General features: G+C 59.6%; 2 protein-coding genes across 4 annotated transcripts; one reads left to right on the top strand and one right to left on the bottom strand.

Moving 5' to 3' along the window:
* Positions 1-186: 186 nt before the first annotated feature.
* PLEKHH3 (pleckstrin homology, MyTH4 and FERM domain containing H3) lies at positions 187-8,967 on the top strand. Of its 3 annotated transcripts, none has more exons than XM_052657646.1 (13): positions 187-803; positions 2,788-2,843; positions 3,201-3,280; positions 3,379-3,570; positions 3,661-3,818; positions 3,932-4,052; positions 5,052-5,358; positions 5,958-6,165; positions 6,398-6,525; positions 6,817-6,949; positions 7,143-7,601; positions 7,892-8,083; positions 8,621-8,967. In XM_052657646.1, exons 1-13 carry the CDS (start codon positions 642-644, stop codon positions 8,792-8,794), a joined length of 2,370 nt encoding a protein of 789 aa, XP_052513606.1. In that variant the 5' UTR covers positions 187-641; the 3' UTR covers positions 8,795-8,967. The 3 variants fall into 3 exon arrangements, with proteins under 3 accessions (XP_052513606.1, XP_052513605.1, XP_052513604.1); XM_052657645.1 differs by having other exon boundaries at positions 6,398-6,534; XM_052657644.1 differs by having other exon boundaries at positions 3,379-3,818; positions 6,398-6,534.
* Positions 8,968-9,977: 1,010 nt separating this feature from the next.
* LOC128065547 (tubulin gamma-2 chain) lies at positions 9,978-14,824 on the bottom strand. Its single transcript, XM_052658745.1, has 11 exons — positions 14,670-14,824; positions 14,247-14,359; positions 13,880-14,047; positions 13,510-13,578; positions 12,914-12,993; positions 12,372-12,498; positions 11,437-11,523; positions 11,190-11,339; positions 10,685-10,837; positions 10,440-10,601; positions 9,978-10,320 (listed from the first exon to the last, which is right to left on the bottom strand). The coding sequence occupies exons 1-11, from the start codon at positions 14,716-14,718 to the stop codon at positions 10,123-10,125; spliced, it is 1,356 nt and encodes a 451-aa protein (XP_052514705.1). The 5' UTR covers positions 14,719-14,824; the 3' UTR covers positions 9,978-10,122.
* Positions 14,825-15,026: the final 202 nt, after the last annotated feature.

The raw sequence follows: 15,026 nt of genomic DNA, 5'->3' as shown, positions 1-15,026 counted from the left end.
GGCACATGATGCAACCCGCCGCGGTTCAGTAGGTTGATTGGTGGCCGCGCCCGGCGCCAGGCACAAGGATTGGACAGAGGAGGCTGTGACGAAAACTGGACACAGCCCTGAAAAGAAGGGAGGAGAGAAAGAAGTGGGAGGGGGGCCCGAAGAGGAGGGGGTTGGGGAGGCGGGGTCCCGGCACTGTGCTCGCGCCCCTAGCGCGCCAGTCCCCGGGCTGCAGGGAGCGCAGCGCGCGCGGCCCGGGCCCCGGCCACCGGACGCCCTACCGGACACAACCCTCCTTGGAGCTTGGACAACTGCCCACCTCGGACACTGCACCGGACACTGCCCCCCACAGGGCTGGACACTACAACGGACACTACTTCCCAGCTCCGGACATTGCTCCCTCCCCCCCACCCCCAGCCCTGGACGCTTCCCCCCCTCCCCCTCCGGGGGCCCAGACTCCGAGCCCCCTGCAGGCTCCAGCTAGCGACCCTCTGCACCCCAGCGCCAGCCACCATCTCCTCCCACTCCCCCACTCCCTTTTCCTCCTCCCGCCTCATCTTTCTCCTGCTTGGGTCGGAGCCCCGCCAGTTTCCCCGACCCCCTGCAGCTCGGCCTCGGCTGCCCGCACCCCCATCCCGCGGCTGCTCGCCCGGATGCCTCTCCCCGGGGGATTGTGGTGGCTCCTCTGCTGCCGTCGAGGCTTTACTCTTCTGCACCGGGACTACGGGGACGGCGAGCTTAGCGGGGACGGGGACGAAGACGAGGACGAGGAGACCTTTGAGCTACGGACCCCGAGTCCAGCGGGCGGCGGGAGGGTAAGTCCCTGGGGGGTTTAGAGCCTTGTCTCAACCCCTCTCACTACAACCGGCCGTCAAGCCTAATCCTGCTCCAGACTCCAGCAAACGCCGTGTGGACTGGGGTTTCAGGAGACGTTTTTGCCTGGGGGCTCGAAGCCCCCGAGAGCTCCAGCAGCAGCCCGCGTTGGGATCTGCCTGTGGGCCTCGCGCAGCACGCTGGGCGCTGTCCACCTGCTGGGGGCCCTGAGGCAGGGGAGGTGTCACGCCTGGCCCGACCTGGCCCTGCCTCTCCCTTCCCCGCCGGGTCCGCGTCCCATCCCGTCTCCTTCCGCCTCCGCCAGCGCCGAGGAATGTGGCCAGGCCGGCTGGGCAGCTCGGACGCCTGGGTCCGCTCCGCTCCTAGTTCACGAGCGCAGGGCGCTGGGGCCAGATGCGGGAGTTCCCGCCGCAGGGACCTGGGCGAGGGGAAGCAGGTATCCTTAGATTGGGGTCCGTGGTGGGGGCTCCATGGAGAGGGAGCTGGGCGCCACAGCTCTCCGAGGACCCCTCATCATTACCCTGGCACTCAGGACAGAACTCTCCGACCTTCCTGGTGAGGCTCTTCGGGAATCTCTGAGGGAATGGTGAGAGACACTCGGCTCCGGGGTTTCGTCGAATCTTGCCGTGGGGAAACTGAGGCTCTACTGATGTAGATCATGCCTTGACGTCCCCTCTCTCATGCCCCTACACCGCAGCCACCAGACTCCGGGCAGCCAGACTCGTGTGCTGTGGCCTGGGTCAGGCTCCCATCCCCCGCTCAGGGGTCCCCAGCAGGCCCAGTGGCTCAGTGCCCGGGTGGGGCGGGCTGCGCCGCCCGCCGGGGCCGGCGCCAGCACCTGGCGGAGGCGGAGGGCGGATAAATATAGAGGGGGGGGGAGGGAGGGAAGCAGGGGACTGTGATTAGGGTAGTTGGTCTAAGAGAGGGGTCAGCACCTGCCCCTACGGTGGTGTGGCTGAGAGCCCCTCTTGGCCCCACCAGGAAATAAGAGGACCTGTGCCCCTGAAGGCATTGGACCCAGGCGTCCCCAAGCTTCCAGCCTGGGCAGGGTCGGCTTTGTGAACCACTGCCATTGCCTCCCTCCTGCTCCACCTCCACCCCCTCCCCCCAGAGCTTGGGGACAGGTGTCCCTGGTCCCCCTCCCCCGCCTCCTGGCTTTAGCTGCCTGGTCGCAATGGGACCCTGGCACAGTTCCCGCCTGACCTGGCTCCTGGATGGGTTTTCGGCCTCTCTTAGACCCCAGTCTACAGTAGAAGTTCCAGGGCACAAAGGTGGGATGGGGGAGGAAGGGCAAAATCCTGGACTGTACCTTCCATGCAGAGTATTCTTCAGCCTGGCCTGAGCCCCAGCAAAAGGGCAGGGTCTCTACCTACCACTGAGTTTCAGGGGTGTCTGTGGGAGGGGATAAGAAGCTCTCGGAGAAACTCCTATACTGAAAGGGTTCCTCTTCCCTTCATTCACCTCCATGCCTACCACCTGCCTGCCAGCCTGAACGCCCACCAGCCAAAGAAGGGAAAATGAGGAGGAGGGGGCTGACTTCGAGTCTGCCAGAGCAAGAAAGGACTTCATCCACCACTCCCTTTTCAAAGATTGGGAAGCTAAGGCCCAAAGACTTGAGGGGGCTTGCCCAGGTTCCACAGCGAGTTTCTGACTGGAATTAATGTTTGAGCTGGTATTAGAACCCTGGTCTCCTGACTCTGCCTGGTGCTTTTTCTACCCTTCCCCAACCCCTGATTGCCTCTTGAATCACAGACAAGGCGAGAGTCTTGGCTTCTTAGCTTGGGCTCTTGGGTAGAGACTGGTGGAAGGGGCAAGTCCAGTGGCTTCAGTTCGCTGGGTCAGTCACAGTCACCACCCCACGCCTTGATTCCTCAGTTCCCTGAGCTGCGCTGTCCCAGAGCACAAGCCACTGGCATCCTGCAAGGAGGGTTCTGAGCCTGAGGGATGCCCTGTCTGTTTCCCCAGGGCCCCCTAGATGTGACGCTGACTCAGCCTATGAGGAGTGGGCCAGTTTCAGACAGGTGAGCCCAGCCCCTGCAGTCCCATGGTCTGGAGACCCCAGCCAGTTCCTGGGACCCCCATCCTCTCCTTCCCTCCCGCGGTTGTGCAATAAGGGAGAGGCCTTACGCCGGACGCTGTGGTTTGGCCAGGGTCCCGGGGGGCGGTCCGGCTGGGGGCGCGGGGAGGAAGGGGGGGGTCCAGGCTATTTCTGGTTCGAGGTCAGAATGGCCCAGCGGTTCCCACAGCCTGGGGGAGGGGTGCCCAGCCGGGAGTAGGCACCCCTCGAGGCCTGCCTGGGGAGCCCTTAGAGAAGAGCCTCCTGGAGGCGGGGTGCAGGACCGGCAGGCTTGCCCAACCCTCGCTCCCCTCTTGCCCAGGCTGCAAAGCTGGGAGGAGACGCGGAGCCTCATCCCGGAGAAGGGGCCGTCTGAAGACGACCCAGATGTCGTCGTGAAAGGTGGGGATCCACCTCATACGCTCTAGAGGCCCCGATCCCAACCCTCCAGGGGATGATGTCTTATCCTGCTGATCCCCTTTCCCGCCTTCTCCCCGAAGGTTGGCTGTACCGAGAGCCCCGCGGAGGAGGGGCGCGGCCCTGGTTGCCCCCGCGCCGAGCCTGGTTTGTGCTCACCCGGGACTCCCTGGACCAGTTCAGCAGCAGCGGGAAGGGGGCGAGGCGGCTCGGGAGCCTAGTGCTCACCAGCCTGTGCTCAGTTTCCGGCCCTGAGCGCAGACCCAAGGAGACCGGTGAGACCTCCTGGGGATTCTCCTACCTCCCCAGGCAGCTGCCCCAGGCAGCCCTGATTGCCCGCCCCCCATGGCCTCTCTTTCCCCCAGGTCTGTGGTCAGTGACCGTGAGTGGCCGGAAGCACAGCGTTCGGCTCTGCTCGCCTCGCCAGTCGGAGGCAGAGCGCTGGGGGGTGGCGCTGCGGGAGGTGATTGCCTCCAAGGCGCCTCTGGAGACCCCCACCCAGCTGCTGCTCAGGGACATTCAGGTTCGAGAGAGAGAACTCTGTGGAGAAAGAGGAGGGTGATGGACCCCTAAGCTTTCCGGGCTCACGGGGGGAGCTCCCTTCTCCATCACTGAGATCATTTTCCTGGCCTCTAGGAGAGTCGTGGGGACCCAGAAGCCGTGGCCCTTATTTACAGAAGAAACCCAATTCTGAGGCACACCAGTGGAGCCCTGTATGCCCCACTCCTGCCTCTGCCCTACGGAGTCACTGCCCCAGGTGAGTGGTGCCATGGCCCAAGTCACTGGGATGGGGTCTCACTTGATAGGGATCTAGGAGTCCTCAGAGGACTAGCCCCTCACCCCTCATTTTTCAAAGGATGAAGATGAAACAAGAAACGGAGCAGACTGATACCCAGGGTAGAGGGGGAGGGAAGCCAGCACAGAAAGTAAAGACCCCCTTTGACTGACTACCTTCTCTTTGGGTCTCATTCTGACCACCGATGTTCCTTCACGAGCTTTTACACACTCTCTCTTGTTCTTTCATTATACTCTCAATGCCATGACATACTTCCTTTACAAGTGGTGGAAAAGCCACCACCTCAGGAGAATGTGCTGACCTCATTTAGCTACACTTCTCCCCCAAAGGGTATAATGACAGGCCCAGGTTCTCAAGCTAGAGGAATAAGGGGAGCTGGGAGAAGAGCCTTGGTTTTCTGACTCTCAGTCCAGCCTGTCTTCTGGCCCAGTGATGACTCTCAGTACCTAAGTACAGAACCCACAGTTTGACTCTGTCTTTTAGACTATCCCTCCAAGTTACTAGGGCTTCCCTGCTGGCTCACGCGGTAAAGAATCCGCCTGCAATGTGGGAGACTTGGGTTCAATCCCTGGGTCGGGAAGATCCCCTGGAGGAGGGAACACTCCCCACTCCAGTATTCTGGCCTGGAGAATTCTATGGACAGAGGAGCCTGGAAGGCTACAGTCCATGGGGAAGCAAAGTTACACGACTGAGCGACTAACACTTTTTCCAAGTGTTACTAACTTGAAGCCTAGCCTTAGTGGGTCTAGAGGGGGAGATTCCTGGGAGGCAGGGGTTGAATTTGGCTCTGTGGGGACCATTGCTTTCCCTTCACTCTTCCTGTCCTTCGCACTCTCCCCTCCTTGCCACCCCTGTCCCCTTGTACTCCCTCTGACCTTCCCGCGGTTCACCGCCTTCCTCCCAGGGCCCGTCTTTGTTTCCCCTCTCCAAACCGTCCCTCCGCCCCCAACCCTCCCTCAGGTCCCGGCTACGCACCCTTGCGGGAGGAGGCCGTGAGGCTGTTCCTGGCGCTGCAGGCCCTGGAGGGGGCGCGGCGCCCCGGGCCCCTGATGCAGGGTGTGCTCCAGACCTGCCGGGACCTGCCCGCGCTCCGAGACGAACTCTTCCTGCAGCTGGCTAAGCAGACCTCGGGCCCCGCGGGGCCCCCCGGGCCGCCAGCTACCCGAGACCCCGCGGCCCTGCGGTACTGGCAGCTCCTCACTTGCATGAGCTGCACCTTCCGGCCAGGGGGAGCCGTACGGGGACACCTCCTTGGGCATCTGGAGAGGTGAGAGGGGAGGCGTGGGGGTAAGGCCAAGGCAGGGGAGCGGAGGGAGCTGGGAAAGAATGGCAGGCCATTCCAAAGGGTTTGGCAAATGGAGAACTTGGACCCAGAGAAGGGAAGGGACTTGCCCAAGGTCAGGGCCGCTGCTCCGGAGCACAGTGCCTTTGTGGGAATCACACGTTCATACCCCACTTGTGGGCGGAGGAATTACAAAAAAGGCTCCCACTTTGGGCAGAAGAATTATTAACAGGCTGTTTTTCCTTGGGGCTGATGCAGTCCAGCGCCAGGACTTCTGGCTGGAAGGCAGAATACGGCTGGAGTTTGGATTTCAACCCAAAGGAGGAGCATGGAAATTTTGGGAAGTGGGAGGGGGCAGATAGGCTGCCAAGGGCCTTAGAAAGTAATTCAGCTCCTTATTGAGCGTGGGGGTAGGGTGGGGTGGGGTTTAGATTCAGAACAGCTGGTGGTGCTGCCTTCAAGGAACTTAGAGTTGGAGGGGAGGGAATCGGGCGAGGTGAAATAAAGTCCGAGCTAAAAAGGCAATAGGGAGGAGGAGAAGGCAAGCCCTGGGAGCGCTAACCCTCCAGTTGTCCCTAATCCAGGACTGAGCAGGCGCTCCCGGACTCGGAACTGGCGGAATATGCGCGCTTCATACGGAGAGCGCTGGGCCGGACGCGCGGCCGGGAGCTAGTGCCATCGCTGGCCGAGATTTCCGCGCTGAGCCGACGGCAGGAGTTGTTGTGCACCGTGCACTGTCCGGGGGCTGGTGTCTGCCCTGTGGCCATAGACTCCCACACCACGGCGGGAGAGGTAAGAACAGAGAGAACCCCGGAGACCTCAGCCTCCCAGCGTCCCGTGCCTGGCTTTCGTGGTGCCGGGACCCTAGGTTTGCCCGAGTCTGAGAGTCATCAGTTGGATAAGGGCTGAGTGTGGCGGGACTAAGAGAGCTGAAAGATCCCTCCAGTTGGACCCTTCCAGAAGTACTGGCAGGCCCCCTGCGCGGTCTGAGCGTGACTTTCCCCTTGTGCTCCCTGCCTTCCAGGTGGCTCGAGAGCTGGTGGGGCGGCTGGGCTTGACCCGGAGCCGTAATACATTCGCGCTGTACGAGCAGCGAGGGGCGCAGGAGCGAGCCCTGGCCGGGGGGACTCTCGTGGCCGACGTGCTCACCAGGTTTGAGAAGTAAATGTCCAGCCCCAGCCCTGCTCTCCGTTAGCCCATTGGCCTCTCTGCTTCGATCCATCCCTAAGTAAACGTTTACCGAGCGCTGGCCTCGGCACGGTGAAGTTCACAGGCGGATTCCTGCCTGCCGGCGGTTTGCAGTCGGGCTTCGAGGCTCGCCTCCGCTGTCCAATCCGCCCGGGCGGGCCCCGCCCCCAAACATCTGGCCTCGCCTCTTTCCCCTGGGCGGCCGCCTGCGGGGCCCTGCTGCCCGGCCGTATCGCTCCCTTCTTTTTGCTGCAGCTTGGCGGCGGAGGAAGCCGGGCTGGAGGACCCGCCGGACACCGGTTGGAGACTGTGTCTGCGTCTTCACGGACCTCTGCACCCTGAGGGGCTGTCCCCAGACGGTCACGAACTGCCCTTCCTCTTTGAGCAGGTGAGGCTCTCCCGCACTCACGCCCGGGGGAGACCCCGTAGCCTGAACCCCTCCCTTTCTGGAGCTTCGCTTTTCGTCGTTATGACAACCCCGGGGGAGGCGGTGCTCCAACCCAGACCTACAGTTCCGCACCCTAGGTGTCTTCGCGACGGTACCCGCGGTTCCGGTGCTGATCCCCGCTGCCTCCCCGTAGGCTCACGCTCTGCTGCTGCGCGGCCGGCCGCCCCCGCCCGACGACACGCTGCGCGCCCTGGCGGCGCTGCGCCTGCAGAGCCTGCACCGGGACTTCTCCCCGCGGGCGCCCCTGCCGCGCCTGGACCGCCTGCTGCCCACCCCGGCCCGGCCACGTGAAGACCCTCCCCGCCCGGTGCCCAGGCCTCCCCCCTCCGCCGCCCTGCTGGCCGGGGCGATCTGGAGCCCGAGCCTGGCCAAGAGGCGGGCGGAGCGGGCCCGGCACGGCGGGGCCGGCCGCACGGCTGGAAGCGTGGCCCGCGAGGGAGGAGGTGGCGCCGGCAGGGCGGCTGCTGTGCTGGGAGGCTGGAAGCGGCTACGGGGCATGGGCCGAGCTGAGGCCATGGCTGCCTACCTGGCTCTGGCGGCGCAGTGTCCAGGGTTCGGCGCTGCTCGGTATGACGTTCTGGAGCTGAGCACGGTGAGGGGGAGAAGGGAGAGGGGGACTCTGGTGGCCCAAGCCCCACACCTTTGCCCCAGAGCCACAGGCCCCCGTTGTGGGTCACTGCACTCCCTACACCCAGCACAGCTGCCCATCTCAAAGCCCAGGAATCACTGTCCCTGAGGCCCTCACTCTTTGGAGCTGTGGATCATGTGGGGGGTGGGAGGGACCAGGAAACGTCTTGCTCACAGCCATCTCCCTCCACCAAAAATAATGCAGCAGGGTCCCCTCTTTCCACCCTGACTCTGCCTGTCTGTTCACATCCGCAGGAGCCTGGTGGGGGTGCTCCACAGAAGCTATGCCTGGGCCTGGGAGCCAAGGCCATGTCCCTCTCGCGGCCCGGTGAGACAGAGCCCATCCACAGCGTCAGCTATGGCCGTGTGGCCGCCTGCCAGCTAATGGGTCCCCACACCCTGGCCTTGAGGGTGGGAGAGAGCCAGCTCCTCCTGCAGAGTCCCCAGGTGAGTGAGAAGAGGGTGTAGAAGGAGGAAGGGAGGGAGAGGATGTTAAGAAACATTTATGAAACATTGAGCATGGGTCTACAGCCCTAGACCTTAGGGATCCCACAGTGATCAAAGACAAACTCAAGGAGCTTACGTTAGTACTGGCCATCAGACACTGAACAAGGAATCAAAGACTATTAAAGATGGTGACAAATGCTACGAAGGAAAGGGTAGTGAGACAGGAAGTGACTGGAGGGGATCAGAGCATTAGGTAGGATGGTCAGGAAAAGCTACTTAACAACACCCAAAGGAGATCCTGGGACACAGCTTTCCAGGCAGAAGGACCTACAAGTGCAAATGTCCTGAGATGAAACTCACCTTAGGATAATAGAGGAGCAGAAGTGTGATAGGCACAGAGTGAGGGAGAGTGGTGATGAGGAAGGTAAGGTTGAGGAGGGCAGCTCACATAAGGCCTTGGGAAGGAGCCTGGGTGGAGGATGAGACAAAGGAGAACTCACTGACCCCTTTTGTACTCTGACCTCTGCCCTCTCTTAGGTGGAAGAGATTGTGCAGCTGGTGAATGCCTACTTGGCCAACCCCTCCCCCGAGAGGCCCAGCAGCAGCCCTCCTCCATGCCAAGACCTGCCAGACACCTCCCCTCCCAGCCAGCACCCGGGCCTGGACGAGCCCCAGGGACAGTCTGGCTCTTTGGGGCAGCTGCAGGACTGAGCTTGCCAAGAGGTCACGACCTCCCTCTTGCCTCCAGCCTGGATCTGGACTACTCTGAGATTTCAGGGAACCATGGACCCTTTTGGCCCTGCAGGGACAGGGCATACCCCACACATAAGGGCTGCAGTGGGTGCAGACAATTTTCTAGTTTGTTTCTTAATTTATTTGTAGAAGAGAAGCCAAAAAAAAAAAAAATCCTTATTTACACAAACCCTTCCTGTGGGAGTGTTGTCAGTGGGACAAGTTGGAGCCCCAGAGCTAAGAGCTCCACCCCCAGGGACGCCCACACTCCCAGGCTTTTACCAGCACTGAGAGGAGTCTGAACACCGCAGGGCTCCACCCTTCTTGACCTTCTAGATTTAACCTCCTCGTGGCCAGTATGCTGCCCTAGGGTGGTGGGCGGGGCAGGCAAGAGGGCAGTTTTGGAAGCTGGCAATTACTCATTCTTCTTCCATTGAGTGGCATGGGGGTGGCCTCTTGGCGTCCCTGAGGCCCGAGGGCAGTGAGTCACCAGGACTGGCACTACCCAGTCCTACCCTGGTGTCCTGCTTCTGGGTCTTAGTTGGGACCATCTTTAATGTGCCTACTGCTTTGGACCTGGAACAGAAGAAGCCTGGAGCAGGATCAGACCCAAGAACTGCTCTGGCACAGACAATGCATAGATCGGGATGGGCTCAGCTTTACTCCTGAGCTCTGTTACTGCTTTATCAGATCAAGCTGAATTGGGTTAACTCCTGAGGATCTAAATGCCTTGGGCCTGGGAATCCAGAGTCTTGGCTTTCTTGACTTGCTCAGAATGCTGCAGGCCTTCTTTCAGCAGCCACCACAGCCTCTACCCTGAGTGGAGGAGGCTGGGGCAATATGGGCAATGTAGATCTACCTTCGGGCAGGACCTTAGGCACAGAGGAGACAGCAGACATCAGTAACGCTGGCTGCAGTAAAACAGCCTGGTTCTAGGCAGGGATGCTCATGGAAACAATGGACACACAGACCAGGACTACCTGATAAGACTAGAGCAGGTAAAGCCTACCCTACCAGCACATGCCTGGGAACTGTGAGGCACCGCGGAGATCCTTTCATTGTCCCCCGTGTTCACCCACCAAGGCCTGATAGCTATTCACAGACCAAGGCCTGACTATATTCACAACTAAGCTTTATTTATTAGAGCTAAATAAGTGTATCAAGGGTGAAAGCGTCAAAAGGAAGAAGCAAAGCCCACTCTTGGGTTGGAGAAGAATCTAGAACCTTGTTGGTAAGAGGATTTTGGACCAGAGGAACCAAGTATGATGGGGCTGTGCTTACTGTCCAGAGGGTGCAGTAGGGAGGACTCACTGCTCCTGGGTGCCCCAGGAGATGTAATCTGGTCGAGTGGCTGCGTGGTACTCATCAATCAGCTCCTGTACGACCTCCCTGGACCTGTCCAGCTCATCAAAGTTATCCTTAAAGATGTCCTCCTTCCGGAACTGCTCCAGGAAGGCCTCCCGCTTCCGCAGCTTGTCGTACTGCTGGCAGGAACTTTCAAAGAGCTGAAAAAGATAAAAATCTCCAGGATGGGAGCCAGGGTGAGACGGGGGGTTGGACTGGATCTGGGGGAGAATGAAGAAGGTGGAAAAGGGGCCAAAGCAGACCAGGCAGCCAGGCTCACCGAGGAGATGCTGGTGTGGTTGGCCATCATGAGCCCACTGACCCTGTGGGCAGAAGGCAGGTAGGGCGACTTCCTAGACAGGGCCACCTGGATGCTGGCGGGGCCCCAGGGGATGAAGTTGGCCAGCTTCCGTTCCCGGATCCTCTGCAGGCTCTTGTGCACCTGGGGTGGGCACAGGAATGGTGGTGGTAGCCTCTCCTCTACCCCTATGGGCTCCGGGGGTAGGACAAAGGGGCTTCACCTACCTGGGTGGGGTCCACCTCCCCCTGGATGATGTTGAGGATGGCGATGTAGCAGTGGTTGGTCTGGCGATCCCGGCCTGTGGACACCATCACGTTCTTGGGCTGCAGCAGTCGCCTCATGACATCCAGGACCGTGGTCTTTCTCACGCTGGCCACCTGGGGGGAGAGTAGCCACAGGGCAGCCCGGCACTCAGGGCAGAGGAGAGAGACGCATGGACAGAGAGCACGAGGTGACGCACGGCCCCATCAGACGCAGGGGAGCCTGGTCTCTGGGGAGTGTCCTTAGACTCAGGTCCTCACTGAGGCATCAGAGATCTCAGTCCCCCCGAGCTCAGCTAACTCATGCCCTTGTGCAGGAGCATCAGCAGACTCCATACAGCCCGGGTCCTGCAGGGCGCCACAGGCAAGGCAAGAGGCGAGCAAGTCAGCCAGGAAGCAGGGCCTCCGGGTGCAGCAGAGAGAAGGGAGAGGCTGGTCAGGGCCTGCTGGGCCTGAGGGCTGCTCTTACCGACTGGTCCGTGGTGAGGGGGGTGTAACCAGTCATGAGGAAGTGGAGCCGTGGCGTGGGAATGAGTGAGGCGATGAGGCCGATGAGGTCATTGTTCATGTAGCCGGGGTAGCGCAGGGTGGTGGTGCTGGCTGACATGATGGTGGACACCTGGGGATAGTGTGCCAGGTCACGGGCCTTGTCCTGGGGGCCTCCCTTCCTTAGATGGTGCTTCGGGAAGGAGGGAGTCCAGGAGCAGGGGGCTCACCAGCTGGTTGATCTGGGAGAATGAGGGATTCTGGATGTGCAGGCGGTCTGTGGCAATCCGGTTCAGGGCAGTGTTGTCCAGCACCACCTGGGGGGACAGAAGAGGGTCACGGCACCTTTTTGAGGAGAAAGGGGGCAGAGAAATAGGTTATTAGCTTAGTCTCCCTCTAAACTCCAAAACTAGGAAGTGTGTTAAGTTAAAGGGCAAGTACTGTCTCTGGGGCATCAGGATACACTTTTCTACCATCCAGTGCATTAGAGAAATATTTGACTGTCCAACATGTGCCATGCATGCTACTTGGCTCTGGAGAAACCATAGAGAGTAAAACAGGCATGGTCTTCCCCCTCACCAGGTCTATAGTCTAGAGCTGCGGTGCCCAATTTTACCAGTTTCGTGGAAGACGATTTTTCCTTGGACCAGGTTAGGAGTGGGGTTTCAGGATGATTCAAGTGCATTACATTTATTGTGCACTTTATTTCTATTATTATTACATCAGCTTCACCTCAGATCATTAGGCATTAGATCCCAGAGGTTGGGGACCCCTGGTCTAGAGAAGGGAGACTGGCATTGAATATAAAACAACAGAAAAGTATAGTTATGCCTGAAATAAGCACAGAGGAATTTGACCTTGTCTGGGTGGTGAGGGAAGGTTTTGCTAAGAAAGTAACCATTGGGCTGAGAATGGAAACATGAGTAGGTATTAAATAGGCTAAGTGGAGACATGTGGGAGGGGGGTGTTACTTTGTTGAGAGTCCCGCTACCTAAAGGGACTATGAGAAGCTTGGGGTCAGGTTCTTATTTCATACTTTGGGCCAGCAAGTATGGCTTCGTTGGTTGTCTGTTGTCTGGGCAAGGGCTTGGGAAGGGCAGAGTGTAGGTGTCTCACTGGTTTGGGGAGGTAGGCCAAAGGCCCCACTTCCTCCTCCCATGCTCACCACACAGTCGGCGTTCTGGGTCAGCCTCTTGAGTGTGAGCAGTGAGTTGTAGGGCTGGACCACCACATCGCTCATCTCGTCCTGGTTGGGAAACACTGAGTATGTCTGTACCAGCTTCTTGGGGTACCTGGGGGTGAGGAAGAGGGAAATGGGCAGGTAGCAGAGTGACTTGGAAGGACTCTCATCACTGCCCCTCTTTGTCTTCTCCAGGAATAACAGGGGCCGTTCCTTTCCAAGTGCCACCAAGGTCTTATACAAAAGGAGTGAGGGCAGAACGGAGTCTTTAGAGCCCAGAAGCCAAAAAAGATAAACCTGAAGCATCAAACCTCCCTCCCTCCTAGGTCCTCTCCCCCAGCTATGCAGACCCTCTGCTTCCTGGGAGCTATTGCTTCCAAGATGTTTCCTGGGAGGCCAGGCTCTGTTCCTACTTGTAACTCAAGGGCAGTAGTAATAGGGCTTTCAGCCAAAAGAAAAAAGTGACAAAAGAAAAGACATTACCCAGGGAAACAGAGCTAATGCTCTCTTCCCAAACACAGGCTTACCTGTCATTCAATCGCTCCAAGAGGTAGGAGCCCAGGCCAGAACCGGTCCCCCCAGCGATGGAATGACACAGCACAAAGCCCTGCAGGGGAAGGAATGGAGAAGCAGTCTCCAGGGATCTGGGGGAGAGGCTTCAGGCTTGTCTCATGTCCCACTCCCAACCCTCTCAAGTCTCAGGGTTTCTTCTATATCCATCCAGTGTGAGGCTCCTTGAGAAGGAAGGAGCTGATGCCATCCAGATTAGGATCTTCTTGAGGACACAAACTGAACCTTATTTACTTCACCGTCTCACATCTGATACTCAAGTTAAGAGTTATGAATTAAATTGCCCCCATCACACATCTGATCAGGCTCTTTGTGACCCCATGGACAGTAGCCCATCAGGCTCCTTTGTCCATGGAATTCTCCAGGCAACAATAATGGAGTGGGTTGCCATTCCTTTCTCCAGGGGATCTTCACGACCCAGGGATTTGAACCTGGGTCTCCTGCATTGCAGGCTGATTCCTTATCATATGAGCCACCAGGGAGGCTACCTCCTGACTTTCCCCAGCACTTCTCAGCTTCCTCCCTCCTCTCTCCTAAAGGGGCAGAACCTCACCTCTAGGCTGTCACTTCCATCTGCTTCTCGGTCTATGATGTCAAAGATATCTTCATGGATTTTCTCACCCTGTATAGAGAGATGAGGAGGGAGGAGACACCTATAGAGACGTGAGGATGACGTTTCTGGAGAGCATCTCCTTTCAGCACCAGTAACTCTACCTTGGGACACTGCTGACACCTCAAGCAGAGCCCCGACTGTGGCCCTCACCCCAGAAATGCTACTTTGCATAAACTTCTCTATGTCTGTCCCTCTTATCAGGGTAGTCCCCTGTCTCTCACTGTCAGTATGGTCTAATCACCAGACTGCTTGTGCTTGCCTTACCCCAGGAAGGGAACATCAAGAATCTCCGGGATGGCCACCTGGATACCTGGGAGAATCCACTGGCCCAGTTGTTGCCAGCTCCTCCTCCATGCTCTGACAGGTATATGTTCTCTGGGTTGTAGAGTTTGGCATAGGGGGAGTTGAGGATGGAGTGGATCACCCTGGGCTCCAGGTCCAGCAGCACTGCCCTTGGGATGTAGTGCTCATCGTCGGCCTGTCAAGAGGAGTCCAGAAGGGGCCCAATCAGCTCGGGCCTGCCCAGTCCTCCAGTTCTCCCAACTCTGGCTCCTGCCTGCCCTCCTCCTTCAAACCAGCCGCCCTGGCTCCTCTGCCCAGTGGGTTTCCCAGTACCCAAGCCCTTCCCTTCAGGCCTCGTGGGCCATTGCCAACCCTGGCTAAGTCGCTGGGGGCACCTGGTAGAAAAAGACGTCCTTGCGATCAGTGCCCTCGGTGGCGAACTCCTCCACGATGCCCTCGGGGCTGATACCATGCTCGGCGCACAGCTGTTTCCAGAACTCGAACCCAACTGGGGGATGGGGAGAGACGCCTGGGTCTGCTAAAGCCCTCTAGCAGAGGGCTCGGGAGCCCAGGGTGAGGCTCAGACACTGTCACACATTCCAGGGTGGGCCCAAGACGCCCGGATCTGGGCGCCGTGACAGCTCAGGGTTAGAGGCATGTCTCTCGTGCTGGGTGTCATCATGCGCAGTCGGGCAGGGGGGTTATGGAAGGGAAGCGGGGCGGGGGTGGGGTGGTGGTGTTGGAGGATGCCAAGCACTCGGGTGGGACCCGAAGGGGCAGAACCGGAGACTAGCTGGGCCCGGCTCTCGTTCGCTCACTCTGGTTGCCGCACTGGCCCAGCTGCAGGGTGATGATCTCCCGGGGCATCGCTCTTCAGATGAGGCCGCGCCAGCCTGGCCAGGCCGGGCAGGAGTCACGGCGGGGACGAATGCTTGGCAGCTGAGCGCGCAGGACGTGGGGAGCGCGCGCTCTCTTCTGCTTTTGACGCGGATGCTCGGTCTGCGCGTGTGCAGTGCGGGCCTCCTCTCGGCCGGCGGCCCGGGAGCCCAACCTGGGCATCATTTTCCCCCACAGCAGTTGCAGCTGGAATCTCGCACAGGCGCGGAGTGAGGCCACGCCCCCTCCTGCCCACCCGCCCCAGCTCTGCGCCTGCGCAGTGAGACGCGCCGGGCAGC

The sequence above is a fragment of the Budorcas taxicolor genome, chromosome 19 (assembly GCF_023091745.1).
Source record: "Budorcas taxicolor isolate Tak-1 chromosome 19, Takin1.1, whole genome shotgun sequence".
NCBI classification, from domain to species: Eukaryota; Metazoa; Chordata; class Mammalia; order Artiodactyla; family Bovidae; genus Budorcas; species Budorcas taxicolor.
This window is presented reverse-complemented; position numbering and strand designations above follow the sequence as displayed.